Source organism: Alligator sinensis, unplaced genomic scaffold (genome assembly GCF_000455745.1).
Source record: "Alligator sinensis unplaced genomic scaffold, ASM45574v1 scaffold647_2, whole genome shotgun sequence".
NCBI classification, from domain to species: Eukaryota; Metazoa; Chordata; order Crocodylia; family Alligatoridae; genus Alligator; species Alligator sinensis.
The window spans coordinates 3,836,431-3,857,716 of NW_005841832.1; the positions used below are offsets into that span (position 1 = coordinate 3,836,431).

General features: G+C 52.5%; 1 protein-coding gene across 1 annotated transcript in view; it reads left to right on the forward strand.

The window, feature by feature from the left end:
- LOC112548123 (immunoglobulin superfamily member 1-like) overlaps positions 1–5,537 on the forward strand; it is a 10,682-nt gene extending 5,145 nt beyond the window's left edge. Inside the window, exon 5 of the mRNA XM_025192584.1 lies at positions 5,341–5,537. Within this exon, the coding sequence (XP_025048369.1) occupies positions 5,341–5,537 (197 nt within the window). The remainder of the gene's footprint in view (positions 1–5,340) is intronic.
- The last annotated feature ends 15,749 nt before the right edge of the window (positions 5,538–21,286 follow it).

The following is a 21,286-nucleotide window of genomic DNA, read 5'->3' on the forward strand; positions in this document are numbered from 1 at the left end:
AGTGCCTGCTCCCACCGCACCGGGCTCGGCCGTTCCCAGCGGGGCTGCGGTCGGCCGGGCTCCAGGACAAAATGTCACCATCCACTGTGTGTGTCGGTGTCAGCGCCAGGACCTGAAGTTCTTGCTGCACAAGGCTGGAGCTCAGCAGATGCTGCAGCCTATGAAAACTATGGGGCATGTGGCTGAGTTCTTCATCCCCAGCGTGACCTGGGAGCACAGAGGGAACTATAGCTGCAGCTACCGCCCCCAGGGAGAACTATATGTCTTGTCATATCCCAGCAACCCTGTGGAGATTGTGGTGACTGGTGAGTATCCTTCCTGTTTGCACCAGGGTGTTTGAGCCAGGCTCTGCCCTGAGACCTGAGGCCTTGTAGAGTTGACATTTGTCCAGGGAAAAGTGTGCGAGTCACAGGAAGGTCCACCTCTAGGGGGAAGAGCCACAGCTCCTGCAGATTCTGGTTGGAGGGAGCAAGGGAGTCTCTTGTCCCAAGGGGAACTGCAAAGTAGGGGATCATTCCCAGAGGGCTGTTCCCTAGGGCTGCCTCTGCTCTTGGGTTATATGCAGGGATCTGGGTTTTCCATTTTCCATGAAAAAAACAAAGGAAAAACTCAGATTTCCCTGTTTAGCATCCCCTGCCTCCAGTGGCTTCTCCTCCTGCCCTTCTTGCATTGCTCCAGCTGCCTTCTACCCACTTGGCCATCTGCAGGTGGCTACTCGGAGGTCTGTGGAGAGGGTGGAAAGCAGCTAGGACCTAGAGCTGAAGCTTCAGCCCTTCATGCTGGGGCCACCCAACTGAAGCTTCTCCCTTTGCCCACAGTGGTGCAGCAGGGGCAGGAGAAGGAGGAGGAGATGCTGAAGGTTGGGGGAGGTGAGCAGCACCTTGGCAGTTGCAGCTACACCAGGAGCAGCCCTGCTGGGAAGCTCTGTGCACTGGCTAGGGCCAGTGGGTTAGGACAGGACATGACACAGGCTATCCCAGGAGGGAGTAGGCAGGGCTCAGCCCCCAACAAGCACTATTCAGTTAGCTGCTGGGGGGAAGGGGGAGGGGGGCTGGATTGTACCTGCACCACCTGGGGAGCTCTGCTGCACATGCCTTCTGCCCCACCCTCCCCCCACCCTCCCCGCATCCCTTGCCACGTCCCAGAATCTAGGATGCAAACAGCACCCCCGCAACAATGTGCACAGCACCCCAACCCCAAATACACACACCACACACAATATATAGGAGTAAGACTTTATTGTGAGCTATGATGCAATCGCCTCTATATACACTACTCAAAAAACACGAAACAGGGCAACATTTTTTTGAAATTAAATTAAGATATGTTACAGTAGATGTTTGATTTTTAGTATATGATTTGTTTTTATCTCTAATTTGTTAACATTATATCTTTTGGAAGATTTTATGTGTGTGGCGCTCAACAGCTCACCAAACCTCATTAAGTGGCCCTCAAGCTGAAATAACTGCCCACCCTGGGGCTAGAGGCTGAATTCTAGTGCCTGCTCAGGCACTTATTTTCTCTCCTCCCACCTCATACCAGTTGGGCTAATCATCCTTTGCCTGTGTCCCTGGTCTCCCTGCGCGTGCACACATGCACGCACACTCACGAAATAGCAGTCTCTGGTGGCAACATGAACAACATGAATGATATGGGGCTTCAGGTTTTGCAGATTGCAGTCCCTGCAAGAGGGAGAAATGTAGAGTCACAGATCCAGGGCACTAGGGAGCTTCTCCAGAGCCAGCTCCCATTTGCTGTCATTTCTAACTTTTTTTGCATCTGGTGCTCTGTCACGTACCCCAGCACTTGCCCACATATCCCCTTCTCTGGGGGAAGGATGGGGTCTAGTGCGTTGTAGCTGGGGCTGGCAGCCAGGACTCCTGGGTTGTACCTCTGGGTCTGAACTGGGAGCTAGTGTTCCGTTAGAGCCCAGGGGAAGGGTTCAGATCAGAGCCAACACCTCCTGAAGCGAAAGAGCCCCATCTCCCACTGCCCCCCTGTCTCCTGGGGAGCAACTCAAGGGCCCAGGGCAGAGCTGAGCTGCTGAACTTCTCTGCCTACAGGATGTAGCTGAAGGGCCACAACAAAGCTGAAGGCAAAAGCAGGAAGAAAGGGGACAAAAATAGCTCACCACCCCCATAGGAACCAGGGGCAGGGCACACAAGTTCCCTCTTCCATTCCCCACCCAGCCAGCAGTGCTATGGAAGTAACAGATTATAATTTAGTGACAGTCCCTTATAATGGGTGGTGGTGTGAGTTAAAGCCATTTTCCATGACTGTCAGTAAAAGATTTTGGCTCTTTCTCACTCTACTACTGTTGCCTCAAGAGTTGTCAGAGATCACCATACAGCCCACATCTCCACATGCCCCTGGCTTTTCTTCCTGTTTCTCCTCTCTTTCTTTACCAGCCCCAATCCATTGTTTCCCTCTTGCCCTGGCTCTGTCATGTCTCTCCTCTCCTCCTCATACCATCTTCACCTGGATCATCTGCCCTCCTGCCCCCTCTCCCCTTCCTCATGCTGTCCCCAGCCTATGTCACCAGGGAACCCTGGACACTCCCCAGCAATTCTCATCTTGACAATGGTCATTCACATCCCCACTTTGCCTTTCCTTCCCTTAACCACCTTCCTCAATAGATGCCCCCAGTAGATACGGCCACTCTCCCCCATTGTTCTCAAGGGAAACAAGCACACAGCTAAATGGTGGCCTCTGCCCCCACAGCCAGGGCAGGTGCTAGCAATGGGGAAGGCCTCTGCCTCTATTGTGGTGTGAATAAATTCCTGCTTCTTGAGCACTCTGAGGGATAGATCAGTGCCCCCAGAGCAACCAGCGTGGGTTGGGTTGAAGAGAATGGGCACTTGAGCGGGCACAGATAGGGCAAAGAGTGGAGAGTCTGGTGGGGAAAGACAGTGAGGGATGAATCTGAGGCCAGGGTAGTCTAGGGGTCTAGGGTTAGCTTGAAGGAGATTAATTAAAGCAGGGGTCTGTATCTCCCATTGGCACCATCGTGTGATGGAATTGTGGGAGCAGAATTGTTTTCCCAGCAAAAGAAATGCATTGGCCATCTTTGACAGGGGCCTCATCCCTGGCACTTGTATCGGGTATGGGAGCAATGGGCAGGGGGTTAAGCAGCAGTGGCTGGATTGCAAACAGGTGCCCAGGGAGCTCCTGCCCTCCCAGTCATGCTCTGTGGGGTACCAGGCTCAGACAGGGACAGCAGCAAGCAGCACCAGTAGGTGGGTCCTTCCTCTCTGCCCAGTCTCCTTCTCACCCCCTCCCATTCCCTGTCAGTCCAGGAGCAGGCACCAGGAAGGGAACCCCCCAACTACTCCTCCTGTTCTTGCTGCTGCTGTCTCCAGCAGATCCTGGGTGCATGTGCAGGCCAGCTGCAGTGCTGCAGGAGCAGTTGCTGGCAGTGGAGGGAAGGATTGAGAGAGGATGGGAGGGAACCTGCCACTGAGCATAGAGGGGAAGGGAGAGCGGAGAAAAGATTCTTTCCATCTTGAGGGACTTAAAAACATCCCCTGCTGCTGCTCCCTGGTTGTGGGCTGCCCACCCTGGTGTGGGGAGAGGATAGGAGCTGAAGTGCAGCCACCCCTGCCGTGCAAGTCTCTGCTCCCCCCCACCCCTGTTTCTTAAAAGGCATTTCAGAAACACCCTTTAAATGAAGGCATAGGGCAGTAGTTCCCAATCTGTGGAAGGAGTACCACCAGTGGTACATAGACAACCTGTCAGTAGTATGCATTAACAGATTTATTATAATTACTTTATATGACAACATTTTTCTGGAGGTATTTCAAGTTCCATCACTCTAAATTGGTGGTGTGCAACCTGTCAGGTCTTGGGAACCACTGGCATAGGGGATTGGTTTAGATGACCTCTTCAGGTCTCACACAGGCCTACTTTTCTGATTCTATTATCCCATCCTTCCCCTATAAGTAGGGAGGACCTGGATAGGTGACAGGGCATCAGGTGAAAAGAAATGACAGCAGGTGGAAGGGAGTTGGCTCTGGAGACACTCCCTATTCCTCTCAGTCTGTGGCTCTTCATTTCTCCCTCCTGGAGGCGCTACAACATGAAGAATCTGCAGCCCCATATTATTTATGTAGTTCTTGTTACCTGCAAGGTACCTGCCAGAGACTACTCTGTCCCAAGCCCCCCTGACCTTCACACTGCGAAGTGGGAGCCTGGCAGAGCTGGGGTCAGGAAGGAATATCCCTGCTGACTCCATGGCAGAACATCTCTTGGTTCAGTGCTTTTTGTGGACTAATGCCTCCCCTGGGCTGATCAGATGGCCCAAGCAGGCAGGGATTCTCATCTAGGTGGGCTCAGGTGACAAGTTTCTCCCCCTTAAACTCACAGATGTGAGCACTGGAGGCTTCTGAATAAGACGATGTGGATCGCTGGCTACATAGGGGGTCTGTGTTAGCTCTGACCACACCAGACTATCAAAGAGAGTTGAGGACTATTTTTTTCTCATATTGAGGAAATGAACTGCGATCATCACCTTCCTACAGCTGCCCCTGCTGCCAACACTCAGTTCTTTCTTCAGCGCCTGCAGGGACATCAGGCTCAGTGAGTAGCAGCACTGAGAGGCGACCCCCTTGATGTCATCATGGTGTTTGCTCTCTCTCCTCTTTCTTTGCCAGTACTGGAGACAGCTAGAGTGTGTGTCCGTGGCCGGGTATGAGGACCAAGGCATTCTGCTATGGAGGGATATAAGAGGAGGGTGTATTCCCACAGTGTGGATCTGAGACCAGGGCATGTACCTACATCTGTGGAGACAGTGATTTGAGCCCCACATTGTTGGGGGCTGTTCTGGGCAGTGTTGGGCTCTGACATCACTGATCATATGGAGGGGAGCTGGTAGGTCCCCCTCCACTCCCGGTTAGGACAGGATCCACTTAAACCCAAGGGGAAAGTGACAGCTGTGGGACCTGGGATCTTGTCATTACTGAGCCATCTCCTTTCCAGGCCACGGGATGTGACTATTGTGAGCTGATTGCAGTGGGCACATTGGTGTTAAGTACCGGAGAGACTGACAAGAGTAAAGGGGGTTGGAGTCCTGGACCCCAAAATAGAACAGACCCTGTGAATCTTTCCTCAGCCTGGAATGGAGCCTGAGAGAACTGTACCTCAGACCCCAAAGCAACCTTTTGAATTGACCCCTGCAGAGCTAAGATTATGAGTATGACTTGGGGCCCAGGTCCCTTGTACTCCCAAGGCTCTGTCTGTTCTTCCCTCTCTGTGCCACTGGGGCTGCACTAAGGAGCAAGTTTGCAGTCCCATGGAGCAGAATCTGCATCTCCCTGATTTAATCCTTGTTTCTCTGTGATGCAGATTCCCTGTTAACCAAACCCTCCATCTCCACGAGCTCAAGAGGGGTGATCCCCCTTAGGGGATGTGTCACCATCCAGTGTGAGTGTCAGTATGTGCAGTTCTATCTGTATAAAGACAGAAGTGAAATCTTAGACCTGTCATCTCATGTTGATGGGTGGAATTTTACCATCCACCATGCCAGGTTCCTGTCCAACTGAAACCAGACTCCTGGTCAGATCCCAGTGACACTGTTTGGATCAATGTCATAGGTGAGGGTTCCAGTTCTGAGAGGTGCATGCTCAGAGCCAGGATCTCCCCTGAACTCCGAGGTGCCACAGCAGGGGATTCTGTCTGGTAGCAGCAGTCTCAGAAACTGGGGAGAGAAGGATGGGGGGTTGTCCAGAGGAGACTTTTCTTTTATCCTCAGCACTAGCTTCAGTCATAAGTGACAAGAGTTGAACTCTCAGCGTGTGTGTGTGTGTGTGAGAGAGAGAGAGACAGTAGCCCAATTGGTTTGAGGCAAGGGGAGAGAAAATCCATTATTGAGCTAGAACTCTGCCTCTAGTCCAGGGGTGAGCAGCTATTTTGACTGGAGGGCCACTTAACGAGTTTTGGTCAGCTGTCAAGAGCCACACATCTAAAATCTTTTAGAAGAAATCACTTTAACAAATTCGAGACAAAAACCAAATCATATCCTAAAAATGAAACACCTACTGTAACATTTTTAACTGTATTTCAAAAAATTATATATATATGCTTATTTATGGCATTTTTTGAGTAGTTTATGTAGAGTGCTTGCATCATAGCTCCAAATGAAGTCTTACTCTTGTACATTGTGTGTGGTGTGTTTGGGAGGGGCTGCATGTCTGTGTTGGGGGGCTGTCTGCTAGGTTCTGGGAGCTGACCTGGGGCGCAGACAGGAGAGCTCACTGGGGAGGTGCAGGTTCAGTCCAACCTGACCGCCCCCTCACCCCCACTACCTCCACAGTGCTCCACATGGGCCTGAGCCCTGCCCACTGCCACCCAGGGGAGCCTGCACCATGCTCCTACCCGCAACTTGTGGGCCCAGCCCCATCCCGACTCCTGGCCAGCGCCCACAACTTCCCAGCGGGGCTGCTCCTGGTGCAGGTGCAGCCACCCAGCTCCTGCTTGGCTTCCGCCTCCCCACCCCGCCCCGGCCCCACCATGGCATCTCCTCTTCCTCCTCCTGCCTTTCTGTGCCACTCAGGGCATGGGGGAGGGGGGGGGGGGCACATGACTCCAGCTGGATCCAACTCCAGCTCCTGGGCACCTTCCACCCACTTGGCCACCTGCAGGTGTCTGCTCATTGCACTGCATGGACATCCAGGGTGGGTGGAAGGTGGCCAGGACCTGGGTGTTACACACTGGGGCAGGAGCTGCCTAGATGCAGCTTCCCCCCAGGGTGGAGCTGAGCAGGACGGGGAGGTGGAGCCACTGGAGGTGGGAGGCGGGGGGCAGAACCGAGCAGCTTTGTCGGGAAGCTGTGTGCACTGGCCAGGACTGGACCGGCGGGCATGGTTGGGAGCACGGTGTGGGCAGGAGTGTGCAAGGTTCAGCACCATGTGGAGAACAGCAGGTGGAGTCGCTGGCCAGACATTCAGTTGACAAGCCGTATTTTGCCGACCCTTAAGGCTAAATCATCATTTAAACCCCTTTCCTCTGACTCTGGCACCCATTTATGCTCCTCTATAGCCTCTGAGGGAAAACCAGACCAGACTTGGCGTGATTCTCCCCCACAGGAAAGAGCAAGGCCAAGGTAGAGTAGCTACTGCCAACGCAGGTCAGATGGGAGATTCCTGTGTAACTGCACCCAACTGCAGACACCAGCCCAGCATCGTCCTTCCTCCATGGAGCCCTTTCCCCTGTCCAGGGTCTAACAGATGCTTCTTTTTCACACAGACGGTACTGACCTGACTCTGCTTCAAACAGTGCCCGGTGCAACTGGCCCAGGGAGTTCAGAGACAGAGAGTGGGAGTGGGATGGACAATTCTCATCCAACCAGCCATAGATCATAGATGATGGGAGCCCCAAAAGGCTCCTCCTTCTGCACTGCAAGTCCCTTCTGCTTCCTCAGAGGGCTGTTCCCTAGGGCTGCCCCTGCTCATGGGGTTTGTAATATGGAGAAACACCTTCCCCAGGCACTCATCTGATCCCTTGAAATGACATCAAAGATAAGTGCTGAGTTGCAGGGAAATGGCACAAACACTAACTAGATGTTTCAACTCACTTGCCCCATCCCTGACAGTTTCTTTCTATTTGCATTGGAGGAAGTGACCAGACGGAGCTTAGATCAACACTGGCTTCAACAGATGGAGGGAGAGCTGGGGATGGTACAGTGCTGGAGGGTGGGACTCTGTGGATATGCAGATTACAGGACTCCTTACTAGCAGCCCAGCTGCTCAGGGGCTGTTCAAACTACCTACATTTACAATCCCCTACCACAGCCCAACACAGCCTCAAACAGTGCCAGCTCCAGCTGGCCCAGGGAGCTCAGGGACAGGGCCTAAGAGTGGGATGGACAGTCCATATCCAGTCAGCCATTGTAACAGGCTCATTCCACCCATGGTTCTGTCCACCATGAGTGGGAGCTCCATAGTGTGGTATGGACACAGGTAATGACTAGTATGGGGCACAGATACCAAGATATGAATTTTGGCCTTGTAGGGTATTAGATGTGCCCAAGTTGGCTGGTCGCACATACCGAAGACTGTCCCTGTGTAAGAGTCTGATTGAGGTGAGGAATGGATGTCCTGGAGATCAGCCCTTCTGGGAGTCCCCAGGGCAGGGTGAACACAGGGAGAGGTCCATCCAGCCCTGCACTAAGAGGAGACTACACAAGAGTCCCTCTCTCTGTACCAGCTGCCCAGTGGGCACAGACTCTGCCCCTCCAGGCACAGGTGTTCCTCTAGACAGCACAGCAAGAACAGTGTTGTTATTGCTCTCTCTGCCACTCACTTTCACAGGCCATGTTTTTCCACTGATCTCAGCCTGCTGGAAGCCCTCTCACACCTGCCAACACCCCCTCCCCATCTCTCCCATCCCTATGATTCTGGTGTTGGGGTAAATTATCTGAGGTGCTGGGAAATTCCTCAGTGAGGGGAAGAACCCAGTGATGATGAAACGAGTGTTGCCACTCATATGTTGGAAGCATGAGGGCCAGAAAGCCAGCAACAGGTAGAATGGTCAATGTTATTAAGGCCTTGGTAGTCCGAAGGAGGGCTGTATAGGCATTCGTAGATCATGTGGTCAACCATCTGAGCTTTAGCACCACAGCTGCAGCCAGCATTGCTGGAGAAGCCCTAAGAGTGCATGTTTGCCTTAAACTGTCCAACACCCATTCTGAGAGGGTTAAGAGCAGTCCAGGCCCTGCAGGGCAGCTGCCAGGCTGAGGGGTGGAAGCTCATGTTGAGGATGAAGTTCTTTAGCTGCAGTTCTTGTGTAGCACATTTCCTGTTCCACTGATGGAGGGTCCATGCTGTAGGTGACAGGCCACTGGCAAATTCAATGAGCTTATTGGACTGAGTGGAGAGCAGGTTCCAACTTCAGGTGATAGTTGGTTTTCTGGCTTGCAGCTACTATTAGACTGGAGTGCAAAGAATGGTTTGGGTCTTGGGCTTTCAGGCCTAGGATCAGAGTAGCAGCTTTTCTCAATGTTTGGGGGGGTGTGGGGGGGAATGCCTGAGAGGACTTGTAAGCAGTCAACTGGGGTTGGCATAAGGCATCTGGTAATGGTCCTCATGATGCTGTTAAGGTTGGACTCCACTAGCTTTGTGTGCATGCTCTGGCCCCGTACTGGTGCACAGTGCTCAGTAGGCACATATGCAAGTGCCAAAGAGGAGGTGCAAAATGTTTCGAAACTTGTACCCCAGGTGGTACCAGCAAGGTGATGAATACTATGCTGCTACCCTGCTGTTAACGTTACCCTGGATCTCTTCCAAGTGCTAGCAGTAGGTAAGGGTCCAGTCCAGCTTGACTCCTAAATATGTAACGGTGTAAAAGAGTTCAAGTGTCCAATTGCCAATCTTAACTGTTATTTCTTTCTTTGCCTGGTTGTTACTTAAGTGGAAGGCTTTCGCTGCTGTGTTAGCAAGACTGAGCTGGAGATGCCATTTGTGGAAGTAGCTGGCAAGCACGTTCATGTCTGATGTCAAAGTGGCTTCCCAAGGCTTGCTTGAGTTGGTGAGAGCCAGGTTGTCAGCACAGCCATTCTGCTTGGACTGGTTGTGAGGCAGATCCACAATGTACACTTTGAAAAACAATGGAGAAAATACCGAGCTTTGAGGGATGCCGTTCTCAAGACTGCTAAGGTGATTTTTCTGCCTGTTGATGGTCTTGAGAGTGAAACTGCAGTTCTGAAGCATGAGCATAATAAAGCTGATCATTTTGTCAAGAAATTCAGCATGTATAGCATCAGGCCCTGGTGATTTGTTTTCTTAAAAGCTTAAGGGCTGCCTTCATTTCCTCAGTACTAATTTCTCCAGACAGGTGAGCATTGGGACCATGAGTCTTCCAGAGCTGTTTAACTTCTTTCTTTATCTGCCTAATGAATTCCTTGTCAGGTTTAATGTAACGGCCAATACAGGCAAGTTGAACTGCAATGTCATCAGCTTAAACTTCACACTTGCTTATACTTTGTTTCTTTCCTGTGAGATGGTTTATCTTCTGCCAAGCCTTCCAACTGGAATGTGAGAAGTTAATTGACTCCAGTGTTTCTTCCCATCAGGCTTTTCTGACTTTGTCTAGATGGTTGATGAGCTGTGTGGCATCATTGTTGGCTTGCTGTGGTCCAGCTAAGATGAAACTTTTATACATCTGTTGGCATTCATCATCCCAGTCTGGGATATCAATTTCCCTATACCCTAAGGGGATACTATTCTTGACACACGTAAGAATTGCATCATACAATGCACCCTAAGAGGAATTCATGTCCATGGGTTTGGCAGTGAGTCAGCAACAGAGTTTGTATCAGTTTTGAATTTTCCCCACCTGGCATTGCACAAACTCCACCTAAGTGATGGTCTGCTGTTCGTTGTTGCTACAAAGCTTAGGTGAAGGATTAGTGATGGCTGACATTGTGACCACGGGAACTCTTCCAGCACTCGTCTGGTAGGCTGATAGCTGACATGTACACTTGAGAAATCCAGGTCAGGGTTGATAGTTGCTTGCCATCTTCGTGATTCAAAGCTGTTAGCTTCTTTGAAGTCAAATAGCATGTACAAGTTGTTTGTTGATGCCCAGGTAGCCAAGAACTCCCCATCAAGGTCTATGTTCCTATAGCCCCAGTCTGTGTGCTGTGAGTTGAAATCACCAGATACAAGGCATGGGTGTTGGATTGGTGGCACCTGGGCAGAAGACAGAGGAATTCCTGGAGGCTTATAGATGTTCAGGATGGAAGTGTCACCAGTCTTGATAGTGAGCCACTCAATTTTGTTGTCGTCTAGTGAGGAAGCAACTTGGCACCACTCGGTGTCTGTTCTGACAAAGGCTGCAAGGCCACAAGTCTTGCTGAGGGTGAAGGCAGCCAAACTAAAGCCTTGCATTTCGAGTCTGTCAGGTGATTCACAGTGTTTCCTACAGCAGGATGACAACTGCATTGTGTTCAGCAGCAATCTGATTAATGACAGAGCTTAGCTGTGCTGCTTCTTTCGATGTTGAGTTGTAGGATGGGAGATGGAGATTTGTTACCTAGTAGTGGTGTGGGCCCAGAAGTTGTAATCACGCACCCTAAAAGGGCGCTATGCTAGGTGCGTGAACCCTGCTAGCATTCCAACAAGGTACTTGGCTGGTAACAATCCGAACACAGGGGCAGCGAGAGAAGTGTGCCATTAGCTTCCCTCAAAGATGTGCTGATGGAGTAGACCACAAGAAGGTTGCCACGATCTACCCCAGTGGTCTGGGCTGTGGAAGCTGGGTGGAGTGAGCACCTGGGACAAGAGCTTCACCCCCTGTATCCCATCATACCTCTGTCCCCTGATGACCACTGTCACCTAGAATCCCCTCTGCTCCTGGTCCCCCAACACGATGTTATGCAGCCTCTACACTCACCCCAGTTCACTGCAGTCCTGGATCCAGGGGTCTCCCAGTCCATGAGCACTGTCTGCAGTGGGAAGCACTGGAGCAGCTCCTCCCATCACTCACTGCCTGTCCTGCTGTTTCATGCATACCAGAACCAAAAGTCCAATGGAACCAGGCCACCTCCATTGTCATTGCTGTGGTGTGCTCCATCCTCCTTCTCCTCCTTGTGGCCTTCCTCTGCTACAGAAGACTGCTAGGAGGTATGTGCCTGTGCTCAAAGAGGGAAGTGCTCTATCAGCTGCTTAGCAGGGCTGGGAAAGGTCAGTGCATGGAAGAGAGACTAGGAAAGAAATTTAGGGTGAGGGGTGGGGGCTCAGTAGCAGGCCCTGGCCCCTCACAGCCTGTGCTGCCCTAGGGTGGTGCTAGAGGGCCTTCCCTGCAAGGAGCAGTGAGTGTGATTATAGTGGATGCTGAGGGAGGAGTCCCTGTAGAAACAGCCTCTGACCCCCACCCCAGAGGCAGCTGCACCTCAGTGCCAGCGAGCTGCCAGCACCAGGCCCCTTGTTCACTTGGGTCCCAGGGAAGTGCCTGGCCTATGGGTCTAGTTCATTATAATCAGCATCAGTAACGGACCGTGCAGGGATCCAGTTTCCCTGCTAGCTCCAGTTGTTCCTGTGCTGTGATGCCAACCCTGCTGGACAGTGCTGCAGGCAGCATGCCCTGACCCAGCCTAGCCCTCCAAGGGGATTCAGCTCAGCACCTGGAGAGGGAGCACTTCTGCCCCTGCCCCTTCATCTGCAGTGCCCTGGGTGGGGGAAGTGGTAGGGGCCCAGGCACAGGGGGACTTGGTGCAGATCAGCTCATGGAGGATTCTGTCTCTCTCTGCAGGGAAAGGTTGGGCACCAATATGGAACAGGTAGGGATCCCAGCCACACTCTCAATCTGTGCCCCCCCCCCACCCCCTCATGATCTGCTAGGGTTGTAACCCAGTTGTAGGAGGAGAGTAGGTTTTTATGGGTTAATATGGGAGGGAGTGGGGCAGGGAACCAGGATGCCTCAGTTTTCTTCTGGCTTTAGGTGAGGACTAGCATTTGGGAGTGGAACAGAAACACAGGACTCTTGGGTTCTCTCCCCAGCTTTGAGAGGGAGCATGGTCTAGTGAGTTAGAGCAGCGGGGCTGAGAGCATGGGTTCTGGCCCAGGCAGAAGTGAGAGGTAATGGTTGGAGGAGGGGACTGGGAGGCTTGGACTGATGTGTAAGGTTGGACTGGCTCTCACTGCCTGTTTAAGGAAATCTCCCTGTGCATGAGGACATGTACAAGTGACTTTTTTCTCTCTCACCCCTACAGGGATATGAGGGCTCCAGAGGACCCAGAACCTGTCTGTAAGTGGCACATAAGGGGAGTGTGGGATTATGGGGACTGTGCTTGGGGTGGTTCACTCACATAGGGCAGGGCAGGCATGATCCATTGGGCCTGCTGGCAGGTTGCAGAGTGGAGAACCTTTCCATGGATAAAACAGCTGATGTCTTCATCTTCCAGCCTCCATGAACCATCCCAGGCTGGAGGGGAATGAGAGATGGAAAAGTCTCTAGCTACCGTAGATCACTTGCCTGTTGCTTTAACCCACCTGCCTCCACTTCCATCCCAGAGCTGGAGATGGATTGCAGGAGTCCTGGCTCCCAGCACCCAAGCTCTAACATGTGAGATCCCATCCCTGTCTTCGTGCTTTCCTTCTGTGCCTCTGTTTATTCCTAGGTAACTGAGATCTAATGACCTGCCCCAGTTGTAGTGGTGCAGGCTGGCTGTAAAAGGTTTAGGATCCCCTAGATGGGCAGTGGATGAGAGAGATGGAGGGTCAGAGCTAGCTAGGGTGCGAGTCAGTTTGAAGTGAGGCCTCTTGGATTCACCTGCTGTTTCTGTTATAGATTATTCTGTCACTGAAGTAAATCAGGCAGAGACCCTGGTAAGCACCTTCCAACTCACCCCACACTGGGCCTGTGTGGCCTCAGACTCTGACCCCTCCTCCAGCTCCTTGCTTTTTGCTTGGGGCTGTTTGATTTGAGATGGGGATGGGGTTGCTATGTGGTGGTGGACTCACAGCATCACCTGATAGGAGTCCAGACTGCTCCATGTATGCACATGCCTGTGTGCTGGCCTCATTGTTGTCTCTGTGGGACTTGCTCCTGCATCTGTTCTCTGCTGTGTTTGTGTATCTGTGGGTGTTTGCAGTGCACCACTGAACACATGCATATGGGCTGTGTGTAGGGTGATGCCCACGTCTCCCAGCCCTCCCTCCACCTCCACCAGTGGCACAGCTGAAGCAGAGCCATGCAGAGTGGGTGTGGATTGGGCTGCCCGCTGCATGCGCGAGGCTCCCCACCCTGATACCTTTCCCTCAGGAGCCCTGCACAAGCTGCATACCCCTACCCACCCAGCAGCAGCAGGGGACACAACTCCACACTTCTGCCACCCCCAATGCTGGCACAGGGCTCCCAAGGGAAAGGCAGCAGGGTGAGAAGCCCCAAGCCCACAGAAGACAGCCTGCATCTGCCCCCACTGCATGCGCAAATCTTAGGGGGCATGTACCCCTCCATGCCCCTCACTGAGGGGTGCGTGCCACGACGGGGAGCTGGCCTGCCACCTGCTCCCTTCATGAGCCACCTGTGGCCCTGTCCTGCTCCATTCCTGCAGTGCCCCCAGCTCCCTCCCTCACCATAGGGGCCTCAATCTGCCCCCGCCATGCCCCTCCTATGCCCCTCCCCCCATAGACATACCTGCAGGGAGCTGGTCTCTGCACTGCCTGGCTGTATTCCTATCCCCATGCATGTGTTCAGGCAGGCACATGCACATGACTCCCCCTGCATCCTCCTCCCAGCAGCCCCAAGCAGCCACTTGTAGGCTTGGATTGCTGCTAGCCTGCAAGGGGAAATGTGCAGTATTCCCATCCCTGCATGACACTGTGAATCTGGGACAAATACTGTCCTAGAGTCCAGCAGCCCAAGACCAGGACTTGATGTTCCCAATCCAAGACTGTCCCACCCAATTAGGGATGGGTGATCACCTTAGCCGTGTGATTGGGTGTGAGAAGGATGTTGCAGCTGTTGCTGTTGGTGGGTCATGCTTGCAGGGTGTGAAGCACAAGTGTGTGAGTAAGCCTGCAGGGGTTTAGGTTGTAGCCATGTTGGTCTAAGGACATAGGCAGACAAGGTTCCTTGGGTGAATTTGATATCTTTTATTAGACCAACCCAAATGGTTGGAGAATAGTTATTAAGCAAGCTTTCGGGTTCAAAAACCCTTCGTCAGGCTGAGTAAGCCTGTGCATGTTTTTTGCATTGGGAATATTTCTGCCTGTGTGCATGTGTGGGAGTGTGTGGGCGCACAGATGAGCTTAGTTGTGGGTGGGTGAGTGTAAATGTTCCCCATATCAATGTGAATGCCTGTGTAAGCAGGCACAGTAATATGAGTGTGTGTATGTCTGTGTACACGCATGTGTGCACACACATGTGGGTGTATGGCTGTATGCATACACATGCCCCATACCCCAATGACTGTCTTTCCATCTGCTCTTCCCTTCCCCTCTCAGCCCCAGGACAAGCTCCATGCCAGTGCTGATGGCATCACCTATACCGAACTGAACCATGAATGTCTGAACAGGAAGCGGGGGAATCTTGCCCCCACCCCTACTGAACCCATCTTGTACACCATGCTCAAGGTGACCCAGGGGTCCTACAGTGGCAGCCCCTCCCCACCCATGCACTCCTAGCATGACCCCAGCTGGATTATCCCAACAGTGAGGGGCAGGGAGTTGTCGGCCCAGCAAGGGGGTGACAGTCATTCACTTGCAATGGCAGCACTGTAGTGTGGATTCTGCTTACAGGGAAGATTTACTGAGATCCTTGCATCCTTCCTCCCCCAGTGTATCCCCCATGTCCTTGCCCCAGCACAGGCTGGTGTGGGGAGCCAAGCGGAGGATTCAGTGCAGGGAGGAGGAGGGGATGCCCCCAGGCAGCTCTTTACATTAACTGACATCCTGCTTCATCTCTAGATTTGTTATCAATGCTGAACCCCAAGCTCTGACTGGTCCCTGCCCCCAGGCTATCAATCTATGTTCATCAGGGCAATGCAGGATCACTCTGGGGTGGGATGCAGGGGGCTGCCTATACTATGATGCCTTGCTCAGTGCTGAACTTCTGCTATTGCAGTAAATAGCTTCCCAGCATGGGGGGGCTGCACAGTAATTACATGGAGGACCTGTGATAATAGAAGTCACTTGATGAGAAGAAGAGCAATAAAGCCACAGTGCTGCCCTGTCTGGACTCTCATGCTTTGTTGTCATCCATGTGATGTGGTGTCAGGAGAGAGAGAGCTTCCACAGGGAAGTTGATGAAAAGGCAAGACCATTTCCAGAGAAGGAAAACCCTCCAGAAACAAAAAGAAAACAGTAATTCCGGTGCTGTGGCCAGTCCTTGAGTAGGCGGATATGGGAGGGGATGCATCTTTCCCCGCACCTGCCTCAGGTTATATTGGGAAAACTATGACTTTGCAATGGGAAGCAAAGCAAGAGCAGCTGCACTGCTCACTGCCACAGGCAAAGGCTTGCCATATGCTCCAGCAGACTCTGGACAGACCAGCAGCCCTTTGGAGGGCCCAAGTGACCTCCTAAAAGTGCTCTGGAAGCATTTTCAACCAACACAAAATGTGTCAGAGGCAAGAGATGATTTTTTACTGAGGCCCCCTCTACATCTTACATTTATTGCTCTATTCCCTGATTAACTGCACAATTAATTAAGACTAGCTACACATGTGGATCGACTATGGAGCTTTTAAAAGGACCAACCAGTACTAAGGGTGTTGTTAAAAAATGTGTAATGACTTTATAGTTGGTTTCTATCCAGATTTAACCTGCATTTGTAGCCTGTTCCCCTTATGCCTGGGAGATCCCAGTTGCTGCGATCTCCCAGTGAGGGCGCCCCATGGCTGCCAGGGCTGAGAGTCCCATCAGCTGATGGATTCTCACCCCATCTGTGACCAACAAACAGCTGAGGCTGCGAGTCTGGACGATGATGGCCTCTAAGTCCTTAAACTGTAGGGCAGCCCTGAGGCTGCTAGCTAGGAGCCTTGTCAGCAGAGTGGGCTCCCAGCCGCAAGTGCCTGCTTCTTTCTGGGATTGGTCTCCCCCTGCACCGGCAATAAGGCATGATGGCACCTAATGTGTAATCCCACAAGTCTGCTCCCAAGTGGTCTATCTCCAGCGCATTGTGGAACAAAAAAGTATGTGTATAAATGCCCTTAGACTCCAGGAGCAGTGAACAAACCAGCAACCAGGGGAGTTTGAGTGCTTGGGGAGCTTGCCCAGCCACATTCTTGCCTTGTAGCTTGCTGAGGGGAAGCAGGTGAAGCAGGAAGAGGGAATTTTCCCCAGAAGACAACAGCAGAAGAAAAAGAAGGATCTTTCAGGAAATGAACAGGTGGCTGGAAAATGTCACAGTGCCAAAGCCTCTGCCACTGCCAGCCCTTCCTCTGCCTGTTCCTGTGCTGGTTCTGTCTGGGCATGGCCCCTAACTTCCAAGGTTTACACCCAGGTTCCGGCCTGGCTTTGCTGTGACCCCAGCTTGCACATGCACATGCACATGCTTGCAGTGTAAGAGGTGTAAGAGGTGCCTTCTGCTGGGATCTCTCAGGAATCAGGCAAGGGAGCTACAGGAGGAGGCAGATAGGCTCAGTAGTATCAGTGACCATGAGTCCTTTATTGACTTGATGCACAGAGACCTCCAGCATCATGGAAGAGGGACAGCCAGAGACAGCACTGGAAGACACACCTTCTTTGTGAGGTGGAAGATGGGAACTTACCCCCGCCCCCAGCAACAGACAACACTTCTCTTTCAGACCTGTGGCTGTCCAGCTGGAGGACAGGTCTGAAGCCCTCACATTGGATGAGAAGGAGCCCACTCCATTGACAGGGGAAAGCAAACCATGCACCCCGAAGGGAGGGAGGATTGAGACCATTGTTACCAAGAACAAACAGAGAAGGAGTTGCCTAAGGAGTTAACCCTATGGGAGATCCAGGGAGCAGGAGACTGTATGTGTGCACAGGGGCCCAGGTGTGTGTGCTTGGTGTGTGGGTTTTTGTGGGGTGGTTTTTTTTTTCTCTTACAGCTTGCTTCTCCTTCAGGGAGCAAAGGCGGCACAAACAGAGGCGGGTCAGCAGCTGTGACCTGTGTGGGATGTGCCATGCTTATGTTCCACCCTGAAGTAAAGACCATTTTATCTGCATCAGATGTAAGCTAGTGTGTGCCCTAGAGGAAAAGATTCAAAGGCTGGAGGCCTTGATGCAATCCATGCTGCATTGCATCAAGGAAAAGAAAGATTACTTGGACAGGAGTTATGAGAGGTTGGCACTGGAGAGGCGAAAGGGAAAAGAGAAGTGGGTATTTATGTTGGATATTAGGAAGAATTTTCTAACCAAGAGCATGTCTCAACATGGGACCAGGTCTGCTAGAGAGCTAGTGGATTGTAAGTGCAGGTTAGACAAGCATTTGGCAGGCATAATGACCCTGCTGCGAGCAGGGGGCTGGGATGGACTAGGTGACCTCTGCTCCTTGGCTATGATTCCATGCCCACACACTTGGAGTTCCCCAGAAATGGAAGCTCGCGAATGGTAGGAGGCTTCTTTTCATCTGAGCTGGCCTGGCTGAGCTGCTTCTGCTGGCCAGAGTCGTTGAGCAGTGCTCTTTATGTGTGTAGATTACCATGTTGGTCAGGCTCAGACCCACTAAACTGCCTGGTCCTGCACAGGTAACAATTGTTCTCAGTATTTTTCCTCTTTGCTTAGACTGTGTCTGCCTGGCACCTGGGCCAGGTCTCCAGGAGTCTCTGCCAAAGACCTGTTGTCCTCAAACGGGGTTTAGATCTGTTATGCGGCTCAGAGGCCATTTCTGAGGCCATGATTTGGAGGTGCAAGTGGTGTTGGGTGTGCAGTGTGGAGCCCCATGGTGTGATGTAAGCACATGGTGCAGTCACATAGGACGATCATGGGGTGGCAGCACGGACACGTGTCCCATGAAGGCTATGACTGCCCCTGGGGCATGGTGACAAGAGGGCCATGGTGACTTACTGAGATGAGCAAATGGCTGAGCTGGGGCTTCTGGCCTGGGTGCAGGGGCCAAGGCTGCAGCTGGGGCTTTTGGGGAACGGGAGAATCTGTTGATTTAGTTTTGTCCCTTTGGCACTGGCTCGAGTTCTAGTGGTGTCTTTCTTGGAGGAAAAGGGGTTAAAAGCACAGATATCCATGCCATGTCGGATCAGGGAGAATGAGGACTTCCTGGATAGGAGTCCTGAGAAGCCGGTGCAGGAGAGACCAACGAGCATGGGGAGAAGTGGTGGCAGGTTACTGCCAGAACATGGACGGTCCCTAGAATCCACGAGGCACAGCTTGCTGTCAGTAACTGCTGCAGGCACACAGGGGTGGAACAGCTGGGAAAAGGCAGAGGGGAACACAATGGCTGACTAGGACCAGAGATGGAAGTTGCAATCTGGAGGCAAGAACTGCAGGGCCCTAGGGCAAGAGACTCCATGATCCTCTACCATGTTTGGCGATTACTTCCTGCTGGGGATGAAAGCACCTATTTGTCATCCAGATCAGTGCTTCTGGGAGGTGCGATGTTTGCTTGGAGCCTGTAGTCAGGACAGCTCAGTGATTGTCAGAGCTCATCCATCCCTCTTACCATTACCCTAAACATGGCCATGAACAGAGCTCAGCAATGCATGAAGCAGCACCTACCAGGCACATCTGTGAAGGAGAAGGGGCTTAAGGGAGGGGAGGGGCTTGGGAGTGGGCAGACTGAAGCCCCCATGGTGAAGGAGTGAGTGGCAAGGAGTGGGAGGGAGGGAAGGAGGGAGTGCGGCAGGGGCTGGAGTGAATGGGGCCTCGGGGTGGGGGTGGGACAGAGCTGCAGGCAGGCTCCCACCACTGCACGCACCCTGGGGGAGGCATGGGGGGCATATGCCCACTGGATTTGTGCATGGGGCAGAGGCGGGCTGCCACTGCGGGCTGGAGCTCTGTGCCCCCACACCTTCACAAATTCCACCCCTACACCCACCCACCCCACCCCCAATGATACAAATGATCCCCGGCTCGGGTGTCTTCGTCTCCAGCTCCAGTGTGAAGCACACAGGCAGAAGCCTGTTGAGCCTCCATTGAGCCCAGTGACCCCCAGGACCCTCCAGCAGGACACTGACCCGGACCTCCAGTGCAGCCAGAGGTAGAATAATAGAGTCATAGAAGTAGGGTCGGAAGGGACCTTGTAGATCTTCAAGTCCGACCCCCTGCCTGGGGGAGGAAAACTGGGCTCAAATGACCCCAGTCAGGTAGGCATCGAGCTTCTTAAAGACCCCCAGAGTAGGAGCCAGCACCACTTCCCTTGGAAGTCAGTTCCAGATCCTAGCTGCCCTGACTGTGAAGTAGTTCTTACGGATGTCTAATCTAAACCTACTCTCCAACAACTTGTGGCCATTATTCCTTGTTATCCCGGAGGGCACTAGGGGAAACAAGGTCTCCCCCAAACCCTTCTGGTCCCCCCTAGTGAGTTTATAGACTGTCACCAGGTCCCCCCTCAGTCTTCTCTTGTGAAGGCTGAACAGGTTCAGGTCCCATAGCCTCTCATTGTAGGGTCTGCCCTGCTGTCCCCAGATCATGCGTGTGGCCCTCCTCTGGACCCTCTCAATGTTGTCCACATCCCTCTTTGGATACACGATAAGGTCTGGTTAGCCCTGCCGACTGTGACCTCGCATTGTTGGCCCATGTTCATCTTGGAGTAAATAATGACTCCAAGATCCCTTTCTGCCTCCGTGCTCTCAAGAAGGGAGCTTCCCGTCTTATAAGTGTGCTGCTGGTTACTACTGCCCAAGTGCAGCACCCTGCACTTGTCAGTATTGAAACGCATCCTGTTTTTGTTAGCCCACCCCTGTAACCTGTCCAGGTCTTGCTGCAGTCTTTCCCTCCCTACTAGCATGCCCACCTCACCCCAAATGTTGGTATCATCAGCAAATTTAAACAGGTTGCTTTTCACCCCATCGTCCAAATTGCTGATAAAGAAATTGAACAGTGTGGGCCCAAGGACCGAGCCCTGGGGGACTCTGCTGCCCACTTCCCCCCAGGTTGAATATGACCCATCTACCACCCTCTGAGTACGACCCTTCAGCCAATTTGCTATCCATCTGACTGTGCAGGCATCAATGGCACAGTCACCTAGTTTTTTAACGAGGATGGGGTGAGAGACAGTGTCAAAGGCCTTGCTGAAGTCCAGAAAGACTACATGCACGGTGACACCTGCATCCAATGCTTTTGTGACCTGATTGTAAAAGGCAATCAGGTTGGTTTGACATGACCTGCCCCTGATGAAACCGTGCTGGTTGCCCTTGAGCATCATCCCTGATGCCGGCCCATCACAGATGTGCTCCATGATGATCTTCTCAAAGACTTTCCCCAGGATTGAGTTAAGACTGACGGGCCTATAGTTGCCTGGGTCCTCCCTTTTCCCTTTTTTAAAGATGGGGACCACATTGGCTATCTTCCAATCATCTGGCACCTGGCCCGAGCACCACGAGTGCTTGTAAAGCCGTGCCAAGGGCCCTGCAATAACCCCTGCTAGCTCCCTCAACACCCTTTGGTGTAAACTTTGGGGTAAATCATCCTCACCGGAGGACAGGAGGGTGATCCAGCTCAGGAAATGGGTCAGGAAATGGGTGGATGAGAACCTGATGGTGTTTAACACTGAAAAATGCAAGGTTCCCCACCTTGGGAAGAAAAACCCGCAGCATGTTTATAGGCTTGGCAGTGCTTTGTTGGCTAGCACTGTGGAAGAAAGAGACTTGGGGGTCATCATTGACCACAAGATGAACATGAGCCTGCAGTGCGATGCTGCGGCTAAG